At 36.8% G+C, this 25,957-nt stretch overlaps 1 protein-coding gene across 2 annotated transcripts in view; it reads left to right on the top strand.

Annotated features, from left to right (window-relative positions):
- The window catches only part of NDUFS4 (NADH:ubiquinone oxidoreductase subunit S4), a 134,395-nt gene that overhangs the window by 22,801 nt on the left and 85,637 nt on the right, over nt 1-25,957 (top strand). For both annotated transcript variants that reach the window (XM_053590726.1, XM_053590716.1), the window contains exon 2: nt 18,591-18,669. In XM_053590726.1, coding sequence (XP_053446701.1) covers nt 18,591-18,669 — 79 coding nt within the window. The remainder of the gene's footprint in view (nt 1-18,590; nt 18,670-25,957) is intronic.

The raw sequence follows: 25,957 nt of genomic DNA, 5'->3' as shown, positions 1-25,957 counted from the left end.
TTCTTCCCCGGAGCCTCCAGAAGGAACCAGGCCTGCTGACACGCTGATATTATCCCTGTGAGACTCATTTCCAACTTCTGACTTCCAGAACTGTAAGAGAATAAATCTGTTGTTTAAATCCACCAACTTTGTGGTAATTTGTGACCACAGCTGTAGGACACTAATGTATTCTGCCTGTATCTTATTATCTACCATGACTTCATTTACCATCTATTTACATTAAGGCCTAAGTGTATGCAGTTCATTTATTATATATCATATGCACTTTTTACTCAAGAAACTTAACACACATGGAGACTAGAAGAGGTTTGCCTTTAACCCCAAATGCAAATTACTGTTCTTATTCTACTTAGTGATCATTTAGTACTCACCTAAAGAAACAGGAATTTATTCTAGGGCTAGCAAGAGATGGTAGGAGGGGGACTTCCTAAAGGAACTTCTGAATATATATATTTTTTATTTTTTTGAGACAGAGCCTCACTATGTCAATCATGGTAGAGTGCTGTGGCATCACAGCTCATAGCAACCTCCAACTCTTGGGCTTAAGTGATTCTCTTGCCTCAGCCTCCCAAGTAGCTGGGACTACAGGCGCCTGCCACAACACCTGGCTTTTTTTGGTTGCAGTTGTCATTGTTGTTTAGCAGTCCCAGACGGGGTTTGAACCCGCCAGCTTGGGTATATGTGGCTGGTGTCACATATGTATGTATGTGACTTGGCACTGAGCCCCGAGTATAATTTTAACTATTTGTGATTTTTGCCTAAACTGACTTTAGTCAGTGCCCAATACTAACTTAATGGCTTCAACTTGTAAGAAGTGATTCTGTATGTTTTTCCTGAATTCTAGACAGTTAGATCTAACCACAGTTTTCCACGTTGGATTTTCCACAGGCTTCTCAGACTCAGCATATCTGAAACAATTTTAAGATGATACTTTCTATACTATTCTACTCATTTCTTTCTTAGCTATTGTCACTAATACCCAGCCAGTTATTTAAGCCCAAAACATGAATTAATCTCTTCTCCCTCTCATAACCTTATGTCAGTTTGTCATTAATTTTCCTAGTATTCATTTTCCTAACTCTCACTTAATTTCTATCTTTGCTGCAATAATAGCTCCTATCATCCTGCTCCTTAATTGGTCTCTGTGTCATCAGTCTTAATTTGTTTTCTAGTTTGCATACAGGATAAAGTTTAAACTTCTTAGCATGCCGCAGAGTCCTTCCTTCCTATTCCCTGCTCACTTCGTTCTTCGGCATTTATAATTTAATCACCCCCCTCCTTGCCCAATCTCCAGCCATGTATGTGTATAAACCCTGTATTTTAGTGTTGCTGAACTATTTGCAGTCCTTAAGTGCTTTCTTTTTCTCTTCTACAGTTAAGGTTCTGTTTGTTAGATTGTTTCTTCTGTTTTCCCCTCTGTGTGGTCTCTGCCTCTGCACTCTGCCCCACCCCCAGCACTCTTTGCCAAATATTCAAGTGCTATTTATCCTTCAGGTGGTAGTTTAAATATCACTTTCTTTGAGGAGCATTATTTGAACTCACAAGTTGAGATTTAGGTCTTAGAACTCGATGTTGTTACCAATGTAGTAAGTCCTCACTTAATGTCACCTATAGATTCTTAGAAACTGTGACTTGAGCAAAATGGCATTTTGCCCTAGCTAATTGATATAAACCAGAGCTAAGTTCCTATGATATATTTCTGGTCACAGAAACATCACCACACTGCTGAATAAAGTCCAAAACACTTCTAATATTAAATGTTGAAATAAATGTGAGCTATACATACATTTAGGAGAGATTAATAAAAACAAGTAAGATAAATATCCACTTATTCCAGTTAAGGGTCAAGGGTGCCTAGATCCTGTCCCACCTGCCTTCTGTCTTTCTCTCTCTCAACTAGACCATTTAGGTATACCAGTTCACCTAATGTGTACATCTTTGGGATGAGTGGGGAATCTGGTGTACATAGAGAAACCTGACACAGACAGGAGGAGAATGTGTAAGCTTCACACAGGCGGTGGCTCCACTGGGAATCAATTATTTCTTTCTCATCACTGTTACAGTGAGACAGTGTTGAATGAACTGACATTGTGAGAACCCGTTGGTACTGTGTTGCGTTGTGACGGCCTGTTTACTTGACTGTTTCCCTCTAGACTTAACTTCTTTGAGATGAAGAACTGTTCTTCATTTGTGTGTTTCCACAGCATAATGCAGTGCTATGGACTCATTTGATTGTGTAATAATATAGAAATTTAAAAAATATGGCACAGCAACATCTCCATGAGCAGCATAGCATTTTAGGTTTTTTTTCTTTTTCTATGAACTAGTAATTTGATAGGTTTTTAATGTAGCCCTCATGGACAGTGTTACAAAAGAAATGACTTTTGTACTTTCATGATGCATCTTGCATCTTTCCTATTATGGAATAATAGTATTGCAGACTTTATCTTAAGGCAGTATTAGGCTAGACATTAACGGATTTAACACATGCAAGAGTTCCACTCTTCTCATTTTAGTTTCTGAGAATATAGTTTTGTAAATTAAAATATTATATTTTATATAAGTGACTTATTTGTAATTAAGGTCATATTTAATTTTTTTCTCCATTTTAGTTTATGGTAGCTATTTATAGATATATATAGGCATACCTTGGAGATATTGCAGGTTCAGTTTCAGACTACTACAATGAAGTGAATATTTCAGTAAAGCAAGTCACACAAATTTGGGGGTTTCCCAGAGCATATAAAAGTTGTTTCCACTGTACTATGTCTGTTAGGTATACATTAGCATTATGTCTAAAAAATAGTACATACCTTAATATTTTTTTTTTTTTTTTTTTGAGACAGAGTCTTACTTTGTCGCCCCTGGTAGAGTGCCATGGTGTCTTAGCTCACAGCAACCTCCAACTCTTTTTTTTTTTTTGTGATTTTTTGGCCAGGGCTGGGTTTGAACCCACCACCTCCGGCATATGGGACCGGCACCCTACTCCTTGAGCCACAGGCGCCGCCCCAACCTCCAGCTCTTGGGCTGGAGTGAGTCTCTGGCCTCAGCCTCCCAAGGAGCTGACACTACAGGTGCCTGGTACAATGCCCAGCTATTTTTAGAGACAAGGTCTTGCTCTTTCTCAGGCTGGTCTCCAACCTGTGAGCTCAGGCAGTCCACCTGCCTCAGCCTCCCAGATGCATACCTTAATTTAAAAATATTGCTAAAAATTGCTAATGATTACCTGAGCCTTCAATGAGTCATAATCTTTTTGCTGGTGGAGGATCTTGCCTCCATGTTGGTGGCTGACCAGGATGGTGTTTGCTGAAGGCTGATGTGGCTGTGGCAATTTCTTAGAGAGTAACAATGAATTTTGCCACATCGATTGACTTTTCCTTTCATGGAAGATTTCTCTGTAGCCATGCAATACTGTTTGATAGCATTTTGAACTTTTTTTGAAGAACTTTTTTTGAAATCGGAGTCGATACCCTCAAACCCTGTCACTACTATATCAACTACGTTTATGTAAACTTAAGTTTATGTCATGTACTCTACATCCATTGTTGTTGTTTCAGTAATATTCACAGCATCTTTACCAGTTGTTTCCATCTCAAGAAACCACTTAACTTTGCTCATCTGTGAGAAGCAGCTTCTCATTTGTTCCAGTTTTATCCTAAGATTGCAGTGATTTAGTCACACCTTCAGGCTCCACTTCTACTTCTCTTGCTATTTCCACCACATGGCAATTACTTCCTCCACAGAAGGCTTGAACCCTCAAAGTCACCTATGAGGATTGGAATCACTTATTTGAAACTCCTGTTAATGTTGCTATTTTGACCTCCCCCCATGAATCACAGATATTCTTATTGTCATCCAGAATGATGAATCTTTTCCAGAAGGTTTTCAGTTTACTTTGCCTGGATCCGTCAGAGGAATCATGATCTTTGACAGCTATATGGTCTTATGAAATGTATTAATATTTCTTAAATGAGAAGACTTGAAAGGCAGAATTACTCCTTGATCCATGGGCTACAGAATGGATGTCATGTTAGTGGGCATAAAAATAACTTTAACTCCTTGTACATCTTCATCAGAGCTTTTGGGTGACCGACCTGGTGCATTATCAGTCAGCAGTAACATTTTGAAAGGAATATATATATATATATATATTTTTTTTTTTTTCCTGGGCGGTGGATCTCAACATTGTGCTTACAGAGCATATGTGTATAGCAAACCATGCTGTAAACAGACGTGCTGTCTGTCATCTGGGCTTTGTTATCTATTTATAGAGCAGATGCAGAATAGCTTTATGTATTTGTTAAGGGCCCTAGGATTTTCAGAATGGTCAATGAGCATTGGCTTCCACTTAAACTCACCAGTTGCATCAGCCCCTAACAAGAGAAGAGTCAGCTTGTTCTTTGAAGCTTTGGAGCTAGGGATTGACTTCTCTCTAGCTGTGAAATTCCTAGGTGGCATCATCTTCCAGTATATGGCTGTTTTGTCTTCACTAAAAATTTAGTGTTTAGTGTAGCCACCTTCCTCAGTTATCTCAGCTAGATCTTCTGGTTACCTTGATGCAGCTTCTACATCAGTGCTTGCTGCTTCACCTTATGCTTTTCTGTTATGGAGACAGCTTCTTTGCTTAAATCTTATGAACCAACCATGCCGGCTTCCGGTTGTTCTTCTGCAGCTTCCTCCCTTCTCCCTGCCTTCATAGAATTAAAGAGAGTTAGGGCCTTGTTCTAGGTTAGGCTATGGCTAAGGAAATGTTGTGGCTGGTTTGATAGCCTGTCCAGACCAGTAGAACTTCTCTCTGTCAGCAATAGGCTGTTTAGCTTTCTTGTCATTCATGCCTTCACAGGAGTATCACTTACTTTCCTTCAAGAACTTTTCCTTTGCATTCACAGCTTGGCTGTTGGAGCAGTATTGTGACAAAACTGAAAAACTCTCTTTAAAAAACTAAAGAGCAAAAATAGGACCTAGAACAAAAATTAAAGTCTGCCTTCATCTTAAGGCCCCTCCAACTTGTGCTCCCCTTTATGCTCAACTACCTGTCCTGACTCCACTGAAGACCTTTCGGATTTCTGGGTCTCTGATCAAAACCACACTCAAAATCCAGCCATAACTCCACGGCGCCATCTTCCTTAATAACCCCTAAAACTGTGTGATCTCCAGTTTCTTCAGAAAACCCTTTAGATTATTACTAAATGCCTACTTCAACCTCTTTGTCCCTCCAAGATTTGCAGAAGACGCTCAGGCCTGATTTAAATCCTGAGACATACAGGCTGATTGGATAAAAGCTGAGAAACAAGAAGTAGCCCTGTTACAGAGCCAAGGCAAAACTCAATTTTCTGTGCCACATGATGCCTCTTATTTTCCAGAGCTGTGTGATCTAACTCTATCAGCTGTAGACCTCTCTATGCAGTGTTCCCAAGAATGTATCCAGGACTCCCACCACAGAGAATTAATGTCCCCTGGACTGCAGCAGATATTCTGAATTATAAAACCCTTTTGCCTCCATTTTCAGAAGATCCTAACAAATTTAGAGAAGAAATGGAGAGGCCAGTAGCCATTCATAATCTCACCCATAGGGACCTTGACTGGCTGCTGAGGGGTGTGCTTCCTACCCATGATTATACTGCCGTCATTTGTTAAGCCAGAAGGCCTCTAGGGGAAAACTGTTCAGAAAGGGAACAGGTGGCCAGATCTTCTCCCTGGATCACCTACGGATGACCTGGAAGTAGCTCAGTTAAATGCTGGTATTTAGGGCTTGATAGGGGCAGTATTGGAGACTTTCTTTCCTAAACTTAATTGATACAAGGTTGAATTATGTACTCGGAAGGAGAACACCTTAAAGCTTTCATTGAGAGAGTTATACAAGTTTTTCAGTGACATTAAATCTTGAAGCATCAGAGCACAGAAATTAAAAAAAAAAAACAAAACTATGGAATGTGTTGAGTATTGATACAGAAATCATTTAATTTCCACCTGAGTTGGAAGGCTACTTCTGTATATATATGATTGGGTTGGTCAGCCTCTAAGCCAGTGGTTCTCAACCTTCCTAATGCGGTGGCCCTTTAATACAGTTCCTGTGGGTGGCAACCCATAGGTTGAGAACCGTTGGTCTAAGCATTATAATGGAAGCAGGTATGTAGTTTTTTGAAAATGGCTTGCAGGAGAAAAAACAAATTGAAATTTGTAGTCCTTATTTTATGGATTTGATCACTGCAAAAGCAAGACAAGTCCTCTGAAAATAGATTCAAATCCTTTCATTTTTCTGGTCAGTCACAAAATAATTCCTCCAAATACTGTCAAAACCCAGACATTGGGATAAAAGGAAAATATTTGGCCCTTAAAGAAAAACTTAAAATAAGCCCTCCCCCAAACCCTTTAATTGTCTCTTACTCCTTCTGTGAGACAGTACCTCCGTTGTCTGACCGATCCTTGGTCACACCATAGACTCCAGAGTTCAACTTAAGACCCAGGTTCAGGAACTGGATTTTTTATTTGGTAATGGTATGGCATTCTTTGCTTCTCACCTCTAATTCTATTCAAGCTATTGGAGTCTCTGGGCAACCTATTTTATTATGTATTTCTTGGGTTACCATATTATCCCTAGGCCCCCTTAACATCCACTATGCCTTTCTAATATGTGACTGCTCACCTGCAAATCTTTTAGGTAGAGACCTCTTACATATTTAATGCCACCATAAAATGTTACAATGTAATAAAAAAGGTGTTTTTCTTTTTCTGCCCTCAGACCCAAACTCCAGACTTCCTCCTCTCCTTAGTGGAAAACCCAGTCTGATTTAAATACCTCTAAACAAACAGCCTTACCAGAAGTTTCAGATAGCCTGTGAACAAAACTTGCATGTAGATGAGGTCAGACTGCTGCTAAGTGGGGAATCCATATGCATTTCCTGGAAAAGAATTATTTCCTTTACCTTCAGTAGCTCAATACCCCCTCTCAAGAGATACAGAACAGGGAATTGAACCTATAATAGACTCCCTTTTACAACAGGGGGTCCTTGTCTTCACCACCTCACCCTGTAACATTCAGATTTTACCAGTAAAAAAAGGAGGAAAGTTTGATTCAGATGGGAATCAAGTCTATTGATTTGTACAAGATCTAAGAGCCGGTAAACTCCTTTGTAATCTCTCAACACCCTGTTGTGCTTAATCCTGCTACTTTCCTTACCTCAGTTCCTGCTCTTGCAGCCTGGTTTACAGTAATTGACCTCTTGTCAGCTTTCTTTTCAACTCTTTCTTTTCAATTGCACCCTGACTCACAATTTCTATTTGCATTTACCTTGAGAGGGAGATAATTAACATGGACCCAAATACCTTAGGGGATACTTTGAGCCTCCTTTAATATTCTCTCAAATCCTCAAAGCTAATTTAGACTCTGTAACCTTTACCCAGAGATCCACTCTTGTTCATTATGTTAATGATGTTTTACTTTATAACAGGATAAATGGTGCCCTCTTGGACTCCTTTACTTTTTTAAAGGCTCTAGCTGAGAGAGGTCATAAAGCCTCCAAGTCTAACCTTCAGTGGTACAGATACCTGTTACTTAGTTAGCACATGAAATTTCTCAGGGCACTCAGAAGCTCAAAACACCTTGAGTAAATTTTGTCTATCCCCCTTCCTAATACTAAGAAATGACTATGTAAATTTCTAGGAGTACCTGACTAGTACTACCAATGGATTTCTAATTTTGCTGCTTTCATTAAATGGCTATATTTTTTCTTCCCAGATAGTATTCAGGGGCCTATTTTCTGGCCTTCAGAGGTATTAGATTCCTATAAACCCCTAAAAGTCGCACTATCCATACCTCCTACTTTGGACTTACCTAGTTTTGATACACCTTTCTACCTGTATTGCCATGAAAATAATGGGATTGCTACTGGTATTTTAGGTCAGCCGTTTTCCTCTCAGATTGATCCTATTTTTTCATGCTAGTTGGACCCTGTGACAGCAGGCATGCCTGCATGCAGTAGTAGCAGCTGCCATCCTGATTGACAAAGAGTCAGCACCCCTTACGTTAGGTTCCCCTATTCACCTGTATGTTCTCCATGCTATGAAACACAGGACCTCTCTACTGGATGACAGACCACCTATGTGCAAACTATTAATCCCTCCATTATTTTTCATTGCTGCAACACTTTAAATCTAACTATCCAACTGCCTTTCCTTGGTGATGGAAACCCCATGTCCATCTAATGTGATTGTCTTACAGCTATTGATATAGTTTCAAACCCTCAAGAGGATCTCTTGGACATTTCTTTAGACAACCAAGACTGACTTCTCTTTTCTGATGGCTCTTATAAACAATTATGATTTCAAACAAAGTATAATAACTGGCTGTGCTATAGTTTCCCATAAGGCATATTTTCTGCCTTCTGTAAAAAGTTAGCACAAGCCGCCAAACCTATAGCCTCACTAAAGCTTGCACACTGGAAAAAAGGAAAAATTGCCACTATTTATATAGACCCTAAATATGCCTTTGGAGTCTGCCATGCATTTGGCACAATTTGGAAATCTGTGGTTTCTTTTTTTTGTTAGTTTGAGATTCATTGAGGGTATAAAAAATTAGGTTACACTGATTGTTAGATAAAGTCCCTCTTACAATTGTGTCCTACCCCCAAGAGGTGTGCCATACACTGTGACTCCCCATCCCCCTCCCGCCTCCCCTGTCCTCATTTCCTCCTTCATGTACGCCCCACTTTGTGTTAGATCATCTACTGCCTTCATATTAGAATTGAGTACATTGGATTCTTGCCTCTCCATTTTGTGATGCTTTACTAAGAAGAATGTGTTTCACCTCCATCTAGGTTAATACAAAAGATGTAAAGTCACCATCTTTTTTAATGGCTGAGTAGTATTCCATGGTATACATATACCACAGCTTGTTAATCTGTTCCTGGGTGGGCATTTAGGTTGTTTCCACATTTTGGCAATTATAAATTGAGCTGCAGTGAACAGTCTAGTGCAAATGTCCTATGATAAAAGGATTTTTTTTTCTTCTGTGTAGAGGAGGTAATGGGATTGCAGGATCAAATGGGAGGTCTAATTTTAATTCTTTGAGGATTCTCTATGTTTCCTTCCCAAAAGGTCGTATTAGTTTGTAGTCCCATCAGTAGTGTAAGAGTGTTCCCTTCTCTGCACATCCACCTCAGCATCTGCAGTTTTGAGACCTTGTCAAATGGGACTTAATTAAACTGAAAAGCTACTGTACAGCCAAGGAAACAACCACCAAAGCAAATGGACAACCTTCAGAATGGGAAAAGATATTTACATATTATGAATCAGACAAAAGCTAGATAACTAAGATCTAGATTTGAGTTCTAGAGAACTCAAATTATTCAACAACAAAAAAGACCCAACAATCCCACATATCACTGGGCAAGAGATATGAATAGAACCTTCTCTAATGAAGACCAATGGTTTCTTAATGTCTGTTGGGACTCCTGTTGCCAGTAGGCCTATAATTGCTTCCCTCTTACAAGCTATTCACCTTCCAAGATTGCTATTATTCATTGCCCAGCCCACACAAAGGAAATGGATACTATATCTATAGGAAATGATGGGACAGACAGGGCTGATAAATACGCAGTCAAAAATGGCCCTGCCTTTCTGTTTTGCACTCAGTTTATTACCCCACTCTTGTCTTTGATATTATTGAACATCAAGCTAATGCCCCACAATTTGAAAAGGACAGTGGGTATAAAATAGTGCTAAACAGTCATCATGTGCATTGTACACACGGGGCTAAATGGACTCCCTGTGGCCCCTTTTAACTTTGTGACTTAAATTTCTTTTCCATTGGGTGGGTTGAATGTATGTTCTAATGGGGGATAATTAATGAACTAAAAAATATTTGGTGTTGCCCTGGGATTTATAAAATCTCTGATCAAATTATTTCCAGTGTGCTATTTGTAAATCTCACCAAATCTCTAGAGGAAACCAGCAGTTGCCAGGAAGCCCCCAAAGCCACGTTGCCTCTTGTGGTGCTCCAGATTGATTTTATAGATTTCTCTCCAGCCTTAGGCTTTTCTCACAGTTTGATTATTGTTTGCATGTTTAGTGAATGGACTGAATACTATCCAACTGGGTGTGATGATGCTGTGACAGGGGTCAAGAAATTATTAACTGAAATTCTTACTTTTTTTTTTTTTTTTGGTATTCCGTTATGGATTAAATCAGATCAAGGGATTTATTTTACAGCAGAAATCACTTGCTTGCAGAGGTTCTAAGGGTACTCATTAAAATTTCATACCCCATATCATCCTCAATCCTTAGTAGCATATAAACTCTACACTTAAAAAGAACTTCGAGAAACTTCTGACTTAAATGGCCAGAAACATTGCTTTTAGCCCTTATAAAAATCTGGATTACTCCAAGTAGAAGACATGGATTAACTAACCCCTTTTGAAGTAGTGTTCAGTCACCTCATGCCTTTTGGCACCTCCAATCCTTTTATTCCTAGGCTGCCTGAACAGTACAGGGATTTAAGTGAGTGATGCGATACAGTAAATAACTATAGACACTAATATGCTTGGAGCGTATTATCATGAGATGAAAGAATCATGGCCTCTGGCAGCTGACAAGCCTTGCCATCCTTTTGACCAAGAGTTTGTACATCAAAGTTTTTAGAAGAAGACGTGTACTTTTAACCACCTACACAACCATAAAAATAAAAGAAAAATCTTCCTGTATTCATCTGAGCCACACCAAACTACCCCAGGACAACTGGGGATTACCCCTACAGGTGACCTGAAATTAAGGATTCCCAGGACCATTTCCCACACCCCTGAAAGACATGTCTTCATGAAGTAGACACCTTTTTCCCAAGATCACAGATCAAGAAACCCCATTTTTCATCTAAAACTTCCTCTTCTTAAAACCCTCCCCCCAGAAAAAGGCCCTTTTAAAACACTTCTTTTAAGCCTCACCCTACGAAGAAGCTGAGTGGAGACTGCCTTCTTTTTAATCTTTCATTATGACTCTTCTTTCAAACTATGGCTTGTTCTTACTAACCTTTTTTTCCAACAGGTCAGGCATAGACCTGGCATCCCTTTGCAACAGTCTTTCAAACCCTGGACATATTAACTAATCAGTCTAATTGCTGCTTATGTTAACATCTAAATCATACAAAGGAAAAACCTGAACTCATTTTTGTTTCTACCAATGTGAGTGGCTGGTAGAATCAGTCTGGAAGGTGGATGTATGACAGGATGTGGTATCTACAACCAGAAAAAAAAAAAAATCATGTTGCTTCTCTTGTTGCGAGTCAAATGGACATAGAAAATCCTCTGTGAAGGCTCAAGAACTGTCATTTGCTCAGGTAATGTCACTAGAAAGAAATTTTCCTCTCTGCATTGAAAGCAGGGATGATGATGGATCTTTTCTGGGTGACATACTGGGGCAAAATTGCAGTTGGACCGTACGATTTAATTCCATATATTCTTACATTTTGATCATGTATAGTGCTGACACTAACTCTCAGGATCTCAATTCTTTTTTTTTTTTTTTATGATCTCAACTCTTATCAGATCACCAGATGTTATGGGTGGCTTATAAGCCAGCTCTGTGCAACTTGGGGTAGCTCTGAAGATTACATATATCTAAAGCAGAAGTCTGGACTGACTTGGTTGGGTGTTAGAACCAAGCCCTATAACTCCCAGAACTGAACCAAAGGCCTTTTATATCAAATATTTTGCAGTCTCTTTTATTCCCACAGACTGGCAGGAAACAGATGGAAATTTTAGATGTGGAAGTGCAAGTGAGGAAGAAAGCATACTCCAGGCTGGGAGGTCACAAGTTCCAGCTGGCCCAATCTGTAAATAATGCTGGTCCTTTTATCTTATATGGCTATAAAGTATTGATATAAGTGGCTCTCAGCTAGATGGTCAAGAGGCTGTGGACTTGATTATATGACATTGTTTGTTACCAGGTACTCCACTTTAAATGCCAGCCAAATGACAAACTTGGGCTCTTTCATTCATTGGTACCATACAAACATACTAGATACAATATAAAAACCCCCTTGTATATATCATAATTCTAAGTTCTTTTCAGTGCTCAGGATTCTCTCCCAGCATTTGGAACTTAGATATTGAAAAGACAGTTTTGAATTTCTCCATGGTAATAGGACAAGAGTTCGGTATCCCTGTACAAACATTGGAAGCACTTTAGTCAGAAGTCAAAACAGCCTGGCCTCTGTTGTATTTCAAAACTGCCACATCCTTGACGCCCTGACAGAATTGAGGGAAAAAAGTGGTGTTTCTGTGTAAACCACTCAGAGTGTAAGTAGGGACTGATATACACCTCTTAAAAGACAAGAAAGGCTCGGTGCCCGTAGCACAGTGGTTACAGTGTCAGCCACATACACTGAGGCTAGCAGGTTCGAACCCAGCCTTGGCCAGCTAAACAACAATGACAACTGCAACAAAAAGTAGCCAGGTGTTGTGGTGGGTGCCTGTAGTCCCAGCTACTTGGGAGGCTGAGGCAAGAGAATCGCTTAAGCCCAAGAGTTTGAGGTTGCTGTGAACTGTGATGCCATGGCACTCTACCGAGGGGCGACAAGTAAAACTCTGTCTTGGGGTGGGGGAGGAGGAGAAAGACAAATACTTCCATCAGATTAATGAAACAAAACCATTCAATTGGTCTAACTTATTCCCAGGAATGAAAGACTGGTTTAATGGAGTGTGTGGAAATGTACTTAAATCTGTTCTTTTCTGCTTATTCATTCTTATTCTAAGCTATGTTCTTGTCTCCCTTTTCAGATCTTTCTCTACACAGCCACCAACTCAGCTTTTAATGTGTGAAACTTCTGGGGAAGTTCCAGATGGGGAATGAAGGAGTTCAGTAAATTTCACTCCAAAATAATTCCTTGATATAAGCAATGTTTTCAATTAAAGGCCCTTAGAGATCCATGGGCATTGGTAGGGGCTTTTCGTCTTTCACTATAAAAAACAGACCCATCAAAAAGAACAATCAATTTTCCTTCCCCTCCCTGTTGTCTCAGTACTATAGGAAAGAAGATTAAGAATGCAATCAGACCTGGCCCAAATCATTTTAAATTTAATACCTGTCTCTCAGGTTGACTTAATTTCCAAAGAGAATCATTTACAAGTCAGTCTGTTTCCCTCTATATTCATCCTACTTACATTCAACCATTTATTGTCCCTAAAGAGAATTACCTATATTCCTCATCTTCTTTCCCTATCTAAAATGAGCATATATAAATTTGTGGACCCCATTGGGATATTGGGTAATTACTTTTTTCACTCTTGATTCTCCCTGTGCACATAGTAAAAGAATTTCTTTCTCTTATTTATCAACCTTAGTGTGAATTGATCTTTCAGCAAACCTTCCAGGATGAAGCGGATGTTTCCCCTCACTCCCACAGCATAATATACAGAGAACTCTTAAAATTCAACAATTAAAAAGTAGGCAAAAGGTCTGAACAGATACCTCACCATAGAAGATATACAGGTGACCGATAAGTGTATGAAAGAGTAGTCAATATCATATGTCATTAAAGAACCAAACATCAAAACAATATGAGATAGCATTACACATCTATTTTAGAGTGGCTGAAACGCAAAAAACTGACCACATCAAATGCTGGGATGGATGAAGAAGTCTTATAAATTGCTGATGACAATGCAATATGCCACAGCTCATTGGAAAACAATGTGGCAATTTCTTACATAGCTAAAACGTGGTCTTAACATAGAATCAGCAATTGCTCTTTGGTACTTACACAAATGAGTTGCAAACTTAAGACTACACAAAAACCTGCACGTGAATTTTTTTTTAGCAAAAAATCAAAATGTCCATTATTAAAATGAAGTAGAATTATGCTCGGTCCCACTGATTAGAATCATATAAATTATCCATCACTAGAAAAAACTTTACAGCAGCAAGTTCTTCATTCTATAAATTTTAAAAGGATGAAATCTAGAGACAGAGAAGTTAAAGGATTTGTTCATAGATAGCTAATAAGTGGTAAAACCGGGGTTAGAAATAAGGCTTTTGATATTTCCAGAATTTCTTTTTCTTACAGGAAACATATAGAAAAACTAAATACAATATATTACATGGCTTATACACTTTTAATGCCATTCTTGGCAATCATAATTAATAAAAACAGTCACAGTCCTCAGAATTTATCCTTTGGACTAAGAATTAAGGTTGACATATTAATGTGAATAGGCCAGTTAACAAAACAAATAGGTGACAGAAATAAAGGCAAATTCATGAGGCAAACAACTTTTTTAAGTTTACTAAATAGTAGAATAAGTAAGAGTTTTCTAATAATGGCACAGTCATTGTTTCTGTATGCACACTTCCTAATGTTATGATACATTGTGCAATAAAATATGGTTATTAATATTTGGGCTATTTTTGCTTTTGGCCATTCTGAATAATGCTGCTATGAATATTGCATCTTGAGTCTCTACTTTCAGTTCTTTGGGGTATATACTGAGTAATGGAATTGCTGGATCATGTGGTAATTCTGTTTAAAGTTTTGAGAAACCATTGCAGTGTTTTCCATGGTGGACATACCATTTTTACATTCGCACAGGGGTTCTAATTTTCCAAGAAAACACTTTGCTTTCTTGATAATTCTCCTAATGGGTGTGGAATAGTATCTCATTGTGTTTTAATTTGCATTTCTCTGATTTTAGTGATGTTCGGCATCTTTTCAAATGATTCTTGGACATTTCTGTATCTTTTTTTGGACAAATGTCTATTCAGATCTTTCTCATTTTTAATTGGGTTTTTTCTTTAGAGTTCATCTTTTATAACTTAGAAATTACCCCTTATTTACTGATTTGTAAGAATTCTTTTTCCAATTTTGAATATTGATCACTTACCATTTTATGTTATAAACATTTTCTCCTTGTTTTGTTATCTGTCTTACACATCATTTACAATTTACATATTTGGTTTAGAAATTTTTGTTTCATATAGTAGTTTGTTATTTTTTTATATTTTCTTTGTTTTAATCTTTTTAACTTACGGTTTTTGTACTCTAGTATTATTAAAAATATTTTTACTGAGGGCAACAGAGTGAGATTCTGTCTCAAAAAAAATTTTTTTTTTTTTTTTGTTGCTTCACCATTTCATTGTGTGACGTTCCTTATAGGCTAATCAGCAAAGAGATATTTACTATATAGTTCATATTTACTCTATGAATTATATTTTGTATGTATAATTTATTAATTGCTGTATTCATAACTGACCAAAAGTTTGTTGCTACCTTAACTATCTAGAATTGGGTGAAAATTTTTTTCACATTGATTTCGTTAATAATTTCTCTCTGTTTAGGGTTAGTGACTTATCACATAACCTAATATAACCTACAAAAACACTTTCTAAATACACTGTCCCTCTTATCTTTGGGGATCCATTCTAAGATTCTCAGTAGATGCCTAAAACTATGCCATTTCATGTGCTTTGTAACTTAGGCAAATTTTCTGAAATAGATGAATATTTTGTTTTAAATAAAAATAAAAATTTCAATTTTTAATCTTTTGCACTTAGTGTATCTTAAAAGTATACTTTTTTTTTACAAAAAATTGTAATTTTGATTTTTTTTAGCTTTCTGGTGGGATTGTTTTACTTAATATCTTATTCGTGTGTGTGAAATAATTTTTCATCTGTGTGTTTGTAATAAGTAGTTCACATATGTTTACAAAAAGCTTACATAACTTCATTCTTATGGTTAGTTGGAGATTAAAATTATTAAAATATCTGTCCTTAAATTATGTATGGTTTTTTATCTTTTTTTTTTATTATTATTATTATTCTTATTTTTGAGACAGAGTCTCAAGCTGTCACCTTGGGTAGAGTGCTGTGGCATCACAGCTCCTCCAACTCCTGGGTTCAAGCTATTCTCTTGCCTCAGCCTCTCCATAGCTGGGACTACAGGTTCCCGCCACAACGCCTGGCCATCTTTTGGTTGCAGTTATCATTGATGTTGGCAGTTCCAGGCTGGGTTTGAATCCGCTACCCTTGGTGTATGTGGCTGTTGCCCTGCTGACTGAGCTGCAGGCGCCACCTATATATGGTTTTCTAAATTAAGAAATTTACTTTGGATTATAACCAATGTAAATTTTTAATTTTTTTTTGAGACCGAGTTTCACTATGTCACCCTCAGTAGAGTGCTGTGACATCACAGCTCACAGCAACCTCCAACTCTTAGGCATAAATGATTCTCTTGCCTCAGCCTCCTAAGTAGCTGGGACTACAGGCGCCCACCACAACGCCCAGATATTTTTGGGTTGCAGTTGTCACTGTTGTTGTAGCAGGCCGGGGCTGGGCTCGAACCTGCCTGCCTCCGGTGCATGTGGTTGGCGCCCTACTCACTGAGCTACAGGTGCTGAGCCCCAATGTAGATTTTATTAAATAGTGAAGAAGCAATTGTTTAAATTAAATCCACTATGTAGGTAAAAATTCCACAGCCCAATGGGTGTAGAGTTTTAATCTATCTAATAATTAACACTATTTTTGCCTAACAAGTCTCTTCATTAGAGAAACTACCAAAGGCCCCTTTATCTATGGTTTTACTTTTCTCACTTTTAGTTACCAATGTCAACCATGGTCCAAAAAAATTAAATGGCAAATCCGGAATAAACAATTGGTAAGTTTTAAATTCTGCACTGGTTTTGAGCAGCATGACAGAAAGTTACGTCATGCAGCCTTGGCCCACCAATGCATCCAGGCTGTGTAGGCTGTGAACCTTTAGTCACTTCAGTAGGCATCTTTAGGATCAAATCAATTGTCATCGTATAACAGTGCGATGTTATATGTGTTCAAGTAACTCTTATTTTACTTAATTGTTCTATTTTGTTATTATTGTTAATCTCTTACTGTGCCAGATTTTAAAGTTAAACTTAATCATAGGTGTAGGAAAAAACTGTATAGGTTTTGGTACTATCCACAGTTTTAGGCATCTGCTGGGAGTCTTAGATTATATTCTCTGAAGAGGAGGGGGACAACTGTGAAGAACTCTGAGAACCGAAAGTTCTCATGAGTTCTTTTGTCATTGGCTAATCTTTTTCGTGTGTTATTTGGTTAAAAGTATTCTTTTTTTTTTTTTTGAGATAGGATCTTACTCTGTCACCAAGGCTAGCGTATGGTGGCATCATCATAGCTAATTGCAACCTCCATTCCTGGGTTTAAGCAATGCTTATGCCTTGGCCTCCCGGGTAGCTGAGACTATAGGCCTGTGCCATTCATTATACCTAATTTTTTTATTTTTTATAGAAATGCGATCTCACTGTATTGCCCATGCTGGTCTCAAACCGTCCTCTTGCCTCAGCTTTCCAAAGTGCTATGATTATAGGCATGAGCCACCATGCCTGGCCCCCAATTTTTTTATTGTCATATTATTAATGTTAATGATTTCCAGAATAAAGTAGATTTAAAAGATGTACAACTCTACTTTAATATTCTAACAACTAGGACATATATTTTAACTGTTCCTGTAAATAATTTAAAACAATTTTCACATAGGCATATTTGTGTAGAGTAGAGCATTCACAGTAATAAAGAATTATGTCATAACTTTAGTGTGGGAAATAATTGGCAGATTTAAAAAATATGTATTCATAAAGCATTAAAGCTTTTGTATTGTTATCTTTACATTATCTGATTAATAAGTAAGTTTTCTATAAAGCTATGTACACATTATTGAAACATGAACTTTTAGTACAGAGTTTGTGTCAATTATTTATGATTATTATGTTGCATCAAAATTATGATTGTGATTATATTTTATTAAAAAAGTACCAAAGTGTGTATATTTAGTTTGGAAATGTGAGCCATAAGTATATATACTAACCCATACTCAAAGGAGACATCTATGTAAGATGCGTTAGTAGTTTGGAGAACTCTAAAATGCTAAAATGTCAAGTCAGGGATAGGTGTGACACTCGTTAGTATGAATGACAGTGTATATATGAAATAAAAATTCAGTTTGCTTAAGTAATTTCTTTGGGATAAGAGAGGAGCTAGATTCTGTGCCCATTTTACTTCCAACTTAATATTTCTATTTTAGCCATTCAGACTTTCTCCAGTTTTGTGAACAGAGTCAGGACTAAACTAACATAAATTAAAACGATCATATAAATCATGCCTACTTAAACTTCTTTTGGTTTGAAATTATAGTGAAGAAACTTTATTATGATTAGATTTTTCCTGTTTTCTGTTGCTATCCATTTAGGAATCAACATTCCAGAATAGTTGGTATAGCTTTGTGTGTTTCTCCCTGGTCATGACAAACCAGCCACTGAATACTCATGGAAATCAGTACAGTACTTGTCATTGGTGGCTTTTCCTGTAGGCTGACATAAAGTGCAGACTGTTGTGAACTGTCAGCTGTGAGTCTGCCAAAAACTCAGCAGACAGAACTAATTGGGGAGAAAAAAGACTTTTGTGCCCTCTTCACGTTCTTCTCTTTCTTTCTTTTCTTTTCTTTTTTTTTTTTTTTAATAAGACAGATATTGTTAAAATAGCCGTTTGTGTAAGATTTGTCTGGCTCTCCTTTTTCCTTGCATGGATAATTTTTTAACTCAAAGTTTTCATGGCAGGTTGTTGAGCACTTCCACATGGAGGCTGGCACAGGACCAAATTCAAGACACACAACTCATAACAGTTGATGAAAAATTGGTAAGGATTTTCTACTACACCCTGCTATGATTCTGCCTTCAGAGTTATTTTTGTACAATAGATATTTAGAATTTTTCTAGCAAAGTGATTTGAATTTCTTGATTATACATACATTTTTAAGAAGAAATATTACAAAGTGGTAAAGATTGTGCTAAACCTTAAGCACTAATGTTAAGTCATACAGATATTAAAAAATTAGAATTATAAAAGGCTTCCATTTTTGTGGTGTTTGGGGGTAGCAATTGGAACACTTATTTTTGTAATGCATGTATTTTTTATTTTCTATGTTACAATGTAAAGTGTTATATTGTTGAGTGAAAAATGACAAGGAAAAAAAGTCTGTTCATGTTTAGCACAGAGCCAGTCATGTATTTTTTTCCCCCAAATATTTTTGATCTACAGTTGATTGAATCCTTGGTGTTGGAACCCACAAATAGGGAGAACATCCTTATGTCAGTCATAATGTCAGTATGATAATTGATTTCCAGTTGAAATCAATTGAAACCTTGTATATAATTTTTCATAGCTGTTGTAGTAATGTTTAACATGGATAACTGAAATCTGTATGTAATTCTCATATCTGAGTTGTACCCATTTGTTTAGGTTTCAAATTAAAGTATTAATCCAGTAGGTGACATAATGCTGGTACAGTTTCATGTCTTCTTATTTCTACACACCCTCTAATGGAGGGTTCAATAAGTAGAATAATGACAAGACCATGGGCCCAGAAGGACATTTCCAGAAATACCAAATAATTGGAGTTGATTATATTTGCACTTTGAGCCAAAATGATTCTAAAATATATATATCGATGTTAACAATAAGGTGTTGCAAAATGTAAAGTAACTCCTCTTATTTTAAAAGATGTGGAGACAGTATTTTCATACCACTATTATATAATGTAACCAATATGTTAGATAAGTATACTGTTTCTGTTAACTGTGCAATACCAGATAACTATTACATTTGTATCTAAAATTGAATAGAAACTAAAATCTTAATTGAAGTTAAAGGAATTAGCCATTATCGTGATTTCTGTTGGATATTCATAAATAATTTACTTTAAAAATTAATGTTTTAAAATTAAGCCTACATCTTAAGCATATAAACTAGACTTAGTTGGGGATCAATGTTAGGGTCATTTCCACTTTTAGAAAATGGATCCTAGGAATCTAAAACCAGAGGATAATTTTAGATGTTACTTAGTGATATTACTGAATCCAGTTATTTTTAATTTAAAAAATTGTTTAACCTTTTGTTTAAGAGAAATCCTACCTGGGAATTCAATAAGTAACAAAATAAATAAAAGCTGTACTACTAGAGGATGAAAGCTGGGGGTAGGACACAAGAGAAGACTTATAAGTCTTTCCCAAGTAGCCATCTGAGGGGTTTTCAGTTAGCTGACTCATTTCTTTGTGAGCCTGCTCTTTTATATTACTGATGAGTTATAATTACTAGAAAGTTGTTTCTTATGGAAAAAGAATAGTCTTTTCAACGAATGATGATGGAACAATTGTATATTCATATACAAAACCCTCCATAGACTCTTAACTATACCTCTGAACCATACACGAAAGTTAGCTCCCAAGTTCTAAACATAAATCATGGTGCTAAATTTAAAACTAAAAAATATAAAATTTGTAGAAGAAAATGTAGGAGAAAATTTTGTAACTTTGGGTTTAATAAATATTTTTTAGATACCACACTAAAAGCATGATCCTTTTTTTTATTATAAAATTGGATTTTTTCACATTGCTCTTTCAAGAACATTGTTAGGAGAATAAAAAAATAAGCCACAGATTGGGAGAAAATATTTGCAAAACACACATCTGATAAAGGAATTGTATCTGAAAAATATAAACAACACTTACAAGAAATCAGGTTCAAAAGGCTTTAAACAGGGCGGCGCCTGTGGCTCAGTTGGTAGGGCGCCGGCCCCATATACTGAGGGTGGCGGGTTCAAACCCGGCCCCGGCCAAACTGCAACCAAAAAATAGCCGGGCGTTATGGCGGGCGCCTGTAGTCCCAGCTACTCGGGAGGCTGAGGCAAGAGAATCGCTTAAGCCCAGGAGTTGGAGGTTGCTGTGAGCTGTGTGAGGCCACGGCACTCTAGTGAGGGCCATAAAGTGAGACTCTGTCTCTACAAAAAAAAAAAAAAAAGGCTTTAAACTGTATAATTTTATTTATTTTACGTTCCAGAATAGGCAAAATTTTAGAGATAGAAAATTGATTAGCAGCTGTCAGGGCTGGATGTAGGAGGAGGGGTTAACTACAAAGGCACATGAGGAAATTTTGAAGGGTGATGTTATTGTTGATTAAGGTAGTAATTCTTTTGTCAAAACCCGTGTTTGTTTGTATTTATTTGTGAAAGAAAAAAATCAAACCATAGACCAAAATACTAAAAGTAGCATTTTACTGTTTATAAATTGTATCTTAATTTTTTTACAAGGGGAAAACGGTTATTTCTTAATTTCGTGTTAATCTATTTTCTCTAACTTCTATATGTTGGTTCAAAGTCTGCTTTGGTAATATATAGGGCAGGCCATTTTCTATATGATAGCCATCTATATATTTGAAACCACTCTTTCATTTCTTGAATCAGTGATTCTCAAAGGGTGATCTACATTGGTGGCCAGGACTATACTTATACTGAGTCTTCATTTACCTTTTTCACTGTTGATATTTATACTGATGGTACAAAACAATTGGGGTAACTGTTGACACTCAGCACAAATCAAAGCAATGGGGCCAAATTGTGCTGCTACCTTGTTTCCCCGAAAATAAGAAAGGTGTGCTCCCAAAGATGCGCTAGGTCTTATTTTCAGGGGACGTCTTATCTTTCCTGTAAGTAGGTCTTATTTTCGGAGGATGTCTTATTTTTGGGGAAACAGGGTAGTCACTGTGGCTTTCAATTCCTTACAGTCAAGGATTAAAAAACAAAATTACTTTTACTTAATGTCTTTAATGAAGCAGTGAACATTTTTAATTTTAAAAAATCTTAACCTTGTGTACATACTTTTTTATGTTGTATATAGCAAAACAGAAGTATTTGTAAAACATTTCAGTTGCATACCAAAGTATAATGATTATCTTAAGGAAAGTGCTTGATAAAGTTGATGTTGCAAAATGAATTAACCACTTTTTTCATGTACCACTTTTCATTGAAAAAACAATACTAAATGACAAGCTGTGGTTATTTAGTTTTCATACATGCCATACATTTCCTTGAAAGTGAACTTCTTACTTCAAGGAAGGATTGCTGATGATAAACATCAGCTTTCAAAAGAGACTTAGATATTTGTAGAACTTCATTCTGTCCCTGATTTATTTGAACTTGGTATCTTTCTGATGCTTACAGACTGTTCTAATGGGAATATATTTAACATATGTTATTTTTTGACATTGTATGATAAAACATGTTAACATTTGGAGGGTATGCATATATGACCAGTGAATGATACTATAAAATCATACATGAGTAAAAGTTTTAAAGTGCAAGATAGACCAGTGGATTTTAATGTAGTTAAGAATGAAAATATTAAGAATATTAAAATATTGCTCTTTTTTCTAACTACATATCTGTATGGCAATGAATTTTTTTCATGTATTACCATAACGACCATGTACCACAGCAGTTTGAATGCAAGAACAGATGAATACAGCTGTCTTATATTAAGCTACAAATTAAAAAAGTTTTTAAAAATATAAGAGTCACACTCTTCTCACTTTTTAGTTTTAGAAAGTATAGTTTTTTTTTAATGAAAATTTATATTATGTAATTGGCTTATTTTAAATTTAGTTCATACTTAATTGTTTTTTCAACTTTTCGGGTAGGTATTTATAGATATATAGGCATACCTTGGAAATATTGCAGGTTAAGTTTCAGACTACCACAATGAAGTGAATATTGCAGTAAAAATTTATTGCATAAATTTTGGGGGTTTCCCAGTGCATATAAAAGTTACATTTCTACTATATGGTAGTCTGTTACGTGTACAATAGCATTATGTCTAAAAGATAGTATATACCTTAATTTAAAAATATTGCTAGAAATTATTAATGATCAATCATCTGAGCCTTCAATGAGTCATAATCTTTTTGCTGGTGGAGGATCTTGCCTCCATGTTGGTGGCTGCTGGCTGATCAGGGTGGTGGTTGTTGAAGGCTGGTGTGGCTGTGGCAATTTCTTAGAGAATGAGACCAAAATTATTTTTTTTTCTTTTGGTAGATGAATTTGATGAGATAATTTTTTTTTTAATTGTTGGAGATTCATAGAGGGTACAAAGAATTAAGGTTACACTGTTTGCTCTCACTGTTTGTTAGGTAAAGTTACTCTTATAATTGTGTCCCTCCCCCAAGAGGTGTGTCACCCACTGTGACCCCCTGCCGCCTTCCTCCTTCCCTCTCTCCACTCCCCTATTCCCCTGACCCCCCCCCACCATGTACTAGCATCAGTTGTCCTCATGTCAGAATTGAGTACATTAGATTCTTGCTTCTCCATTCTTGTGATGCTTTACTAAGAAGAATGTGTTTCAACTCCATCCTGATTAATACAAAAGATGTAAAGTCACCATCTTTTTTAGTGGCTGAATAGTATTCTATGGTATACATATGTATACACATATACATATGTGTATATGGATACACATTCCTGGATTGGTGGGCATTTAGGTTGTTTCCACAATTTGGCAAGTATAAATTGAGCTGCAGTAAACAATCTACTGTAGATGTCCTTATGATAAAATGATTTTTATTTTCTTCTGGGAAGATGCCCAGTGATGGGATTGCAGGATCAAATGGGAGGTCTAATTTGAATTCTTTGAGGATTCTCCATACTTCCTTCTAAAAAGGTTGTATTAGTTTGCAATCCCACCAGCAGTGTCAAAGTGTTCCCTTCTCTCCACATCCACACCAGCATCTTCAGCTTTGAGATTTTGTAATGTGGGCCATTCTCATTGGGGTTAGGTGATTATGTCAGGGTGGTTTTGATTTGCATTTCTCTGATAATGAGGGACAATGAGAATTTTTTCGTATGTTTGTTAGCCATTTTTCTGTCTTCTTTAGAAAAGATTCTATTCATCTCTCTTGCCCATTGATAAATGGGATTGTTTGCTCTTTTTATGTTGCATAATTTGAATTCTCTATGGATTCTAGTTATCATTAAGCTTTTGTCTGATTGATAATATGCAAATAACTTTCCCCATTCTGATGGTTGTCTGTTTGCTTTGGTGGTTGTCTCCTTAGCTGTACAAAAGCTATTCAGTTTAATAAGTCCGATTTGTTTATTTTCGTTGTTGCATTTGCCACTGGAGTCTACTTCATAGTCTTTCCTCATGGTGATACCTTGAAGTGTTTTCCCCACACTTTCTTTGAGGATTTTTATTGTTTCATGCCTTAGATTTAGATATTTTGTTCATCTTAAATCAATTTTAGTGAGTGGAAAAGGTGCATCCAATTTCAATCTTTTACATGTGGTTATCCAGCACCATTTGTTGAATAAGGATTCTTTCCTCAGTGTATGTTCTTGTTTGGTTTATCAAAGATCAGGTGGCTGTAAGGTGTTAGATTGATCTCATGGTTTTCCTTTTTATTTATTTATTTATGTATTTTTATTACTAAATCATAGCTGTGTACATTAATGCGATCATGGGGCACCATACACTGGTTTTATAGACCGTTTGACACATTTTCATCACACTGGTTAACATAGCCTTCCTGGCATTTTCTTAGTTATTGTGTTAAGACATTTATATTCTACATTTACTAAGTTTCACATGTACCCTTGTAAGATGCACCGTAGGTGTAATCCCACCAATCACCCTCCCTCCACCCATCCTCCCCCCTCCCTCCCCTCCCTTTCTCCCTTCCCCATATTCTTAGGTTATAACTGGGTTATAGCTTTCATATGAAAGCCATAAATTAGTTTCATAGCAGGGCTGAGTATATTGGATACTTTTTCTTCCATTCTTGAGATACTTTCCTAAGAAGAATATGTTCTAGCTCCATCAATGTAAACATGAAAGAGGTAAAGTCTCCATCTTTCTTTAAGGCTGCATAATATTCCATGGTGTCAATTTATTAATCCATTCGTGGATCGATGGGCACTTGGGCTTTTTCCATGACTTAGCAATTATGAATTGGGCTGCAATAAACATTCTGGTACAAATATCTTTGTTATAATGTGATTTTTGGTCTTCTGGGTTTATACCTAGTAGAGGAATTACAGGATTGAATGGCAGGTCTATTTGCAGATCCCTAAGTGTTCTCCAAACCTCTTTCCAAAAGGAATGTATTAATTTGCATTTCCACCAGCAGTGTAGAAGGGTTCCCTTTTCTCAACATCCACACCAACATCTCTGATCTTGGGATTTTGTGATATGGGCTAATCTTACTGGAGTTAGATGATATCTCAAAGTAGTTTAGATTTGTATTTCTCTGATGATTAAAGATGATGAGCATTTTTTCATATGTCTGTAGGCCGTGCACCTGTCGTCTTCAGAGAAGTTCCTCTTCAACTCCCTTGCCCAGCCTGAGATGGGATCACTTGTTCTTTTCTTGCTTATACGTTTGAGTTCTCTGTGGATTCTGGTTATTAAACCTTTGTCAGAGACATAACCTGCAAATATCTTCTCCCATTCTGAGCGCTGTTTGCTTGCTTTACTTACTGTGTTCTTGGCTGGAAAGAAGATTTTTGGTTGGATCAGGTGCCAGTAGTGTATTTTTGAAGCTGCTTCAATTGCCTAGGGCATCCTCCTCATAAAATACTCACCCAGACTGATTTTATCAAGGGTTTTCCCTGCACTTTCTTCTAGTATTTTTATAGTTTCATGTCTTAAGTTTAAATCTTTAATCCAGTGAGAGTCTATCTTAGTTAATGGTGAAAGGTGTGGGTCCAGTTTCAATCTTCTACGGGTCGCCAGCCAGTTCACCCAGCACCATTTGTTAAATAGGGAATCTTTTCCCCACTGAATGTTTTTAATTGGCTTCTCAAAGATCAAATAACGGTTAAGTAGCTGGATTCATCTCTTGGTTCTCTATTCTGGTCCAGACATCTACTTCTCTGTTTTTGTGCCAGTACCATGCTGTTTTGATCACTATCGATTTATAGTATATTCTGAGTTCTGTTAGCATGATTCCTCCCGCTTTGTTTTCATTTCTGAGTAATATCTTGGCTATTCGAGGTTTTTTCTGATTCCGTATAAAACAAAGTATTATTGTTTCGAGATCTTTAAAGTATGACAGTGGAGCTTTAATAGGGATTGCATTAAAATTGTACATTGCTTTGGGT

The sequence above is a fragment of the Nycticebus coucang genome, chromosome 1 (genome assembly GCF_027406575.1).
Source record: "Nycticebus coucang isolate mNycCou1 chromosome 1, mNycCou1.pri, whole genome shotgun sequence".
Lineage (NCBI taxonomy): Eukaryota > Metazoa > Chordata > Mammalia > Primates > Lorisidae > Nycticebus > Nycticebus coucang.
Note: the sequence above shows the minus strand (reverse complement) of the source record. Positions and strands in the feature narration are given on the sequence as shown.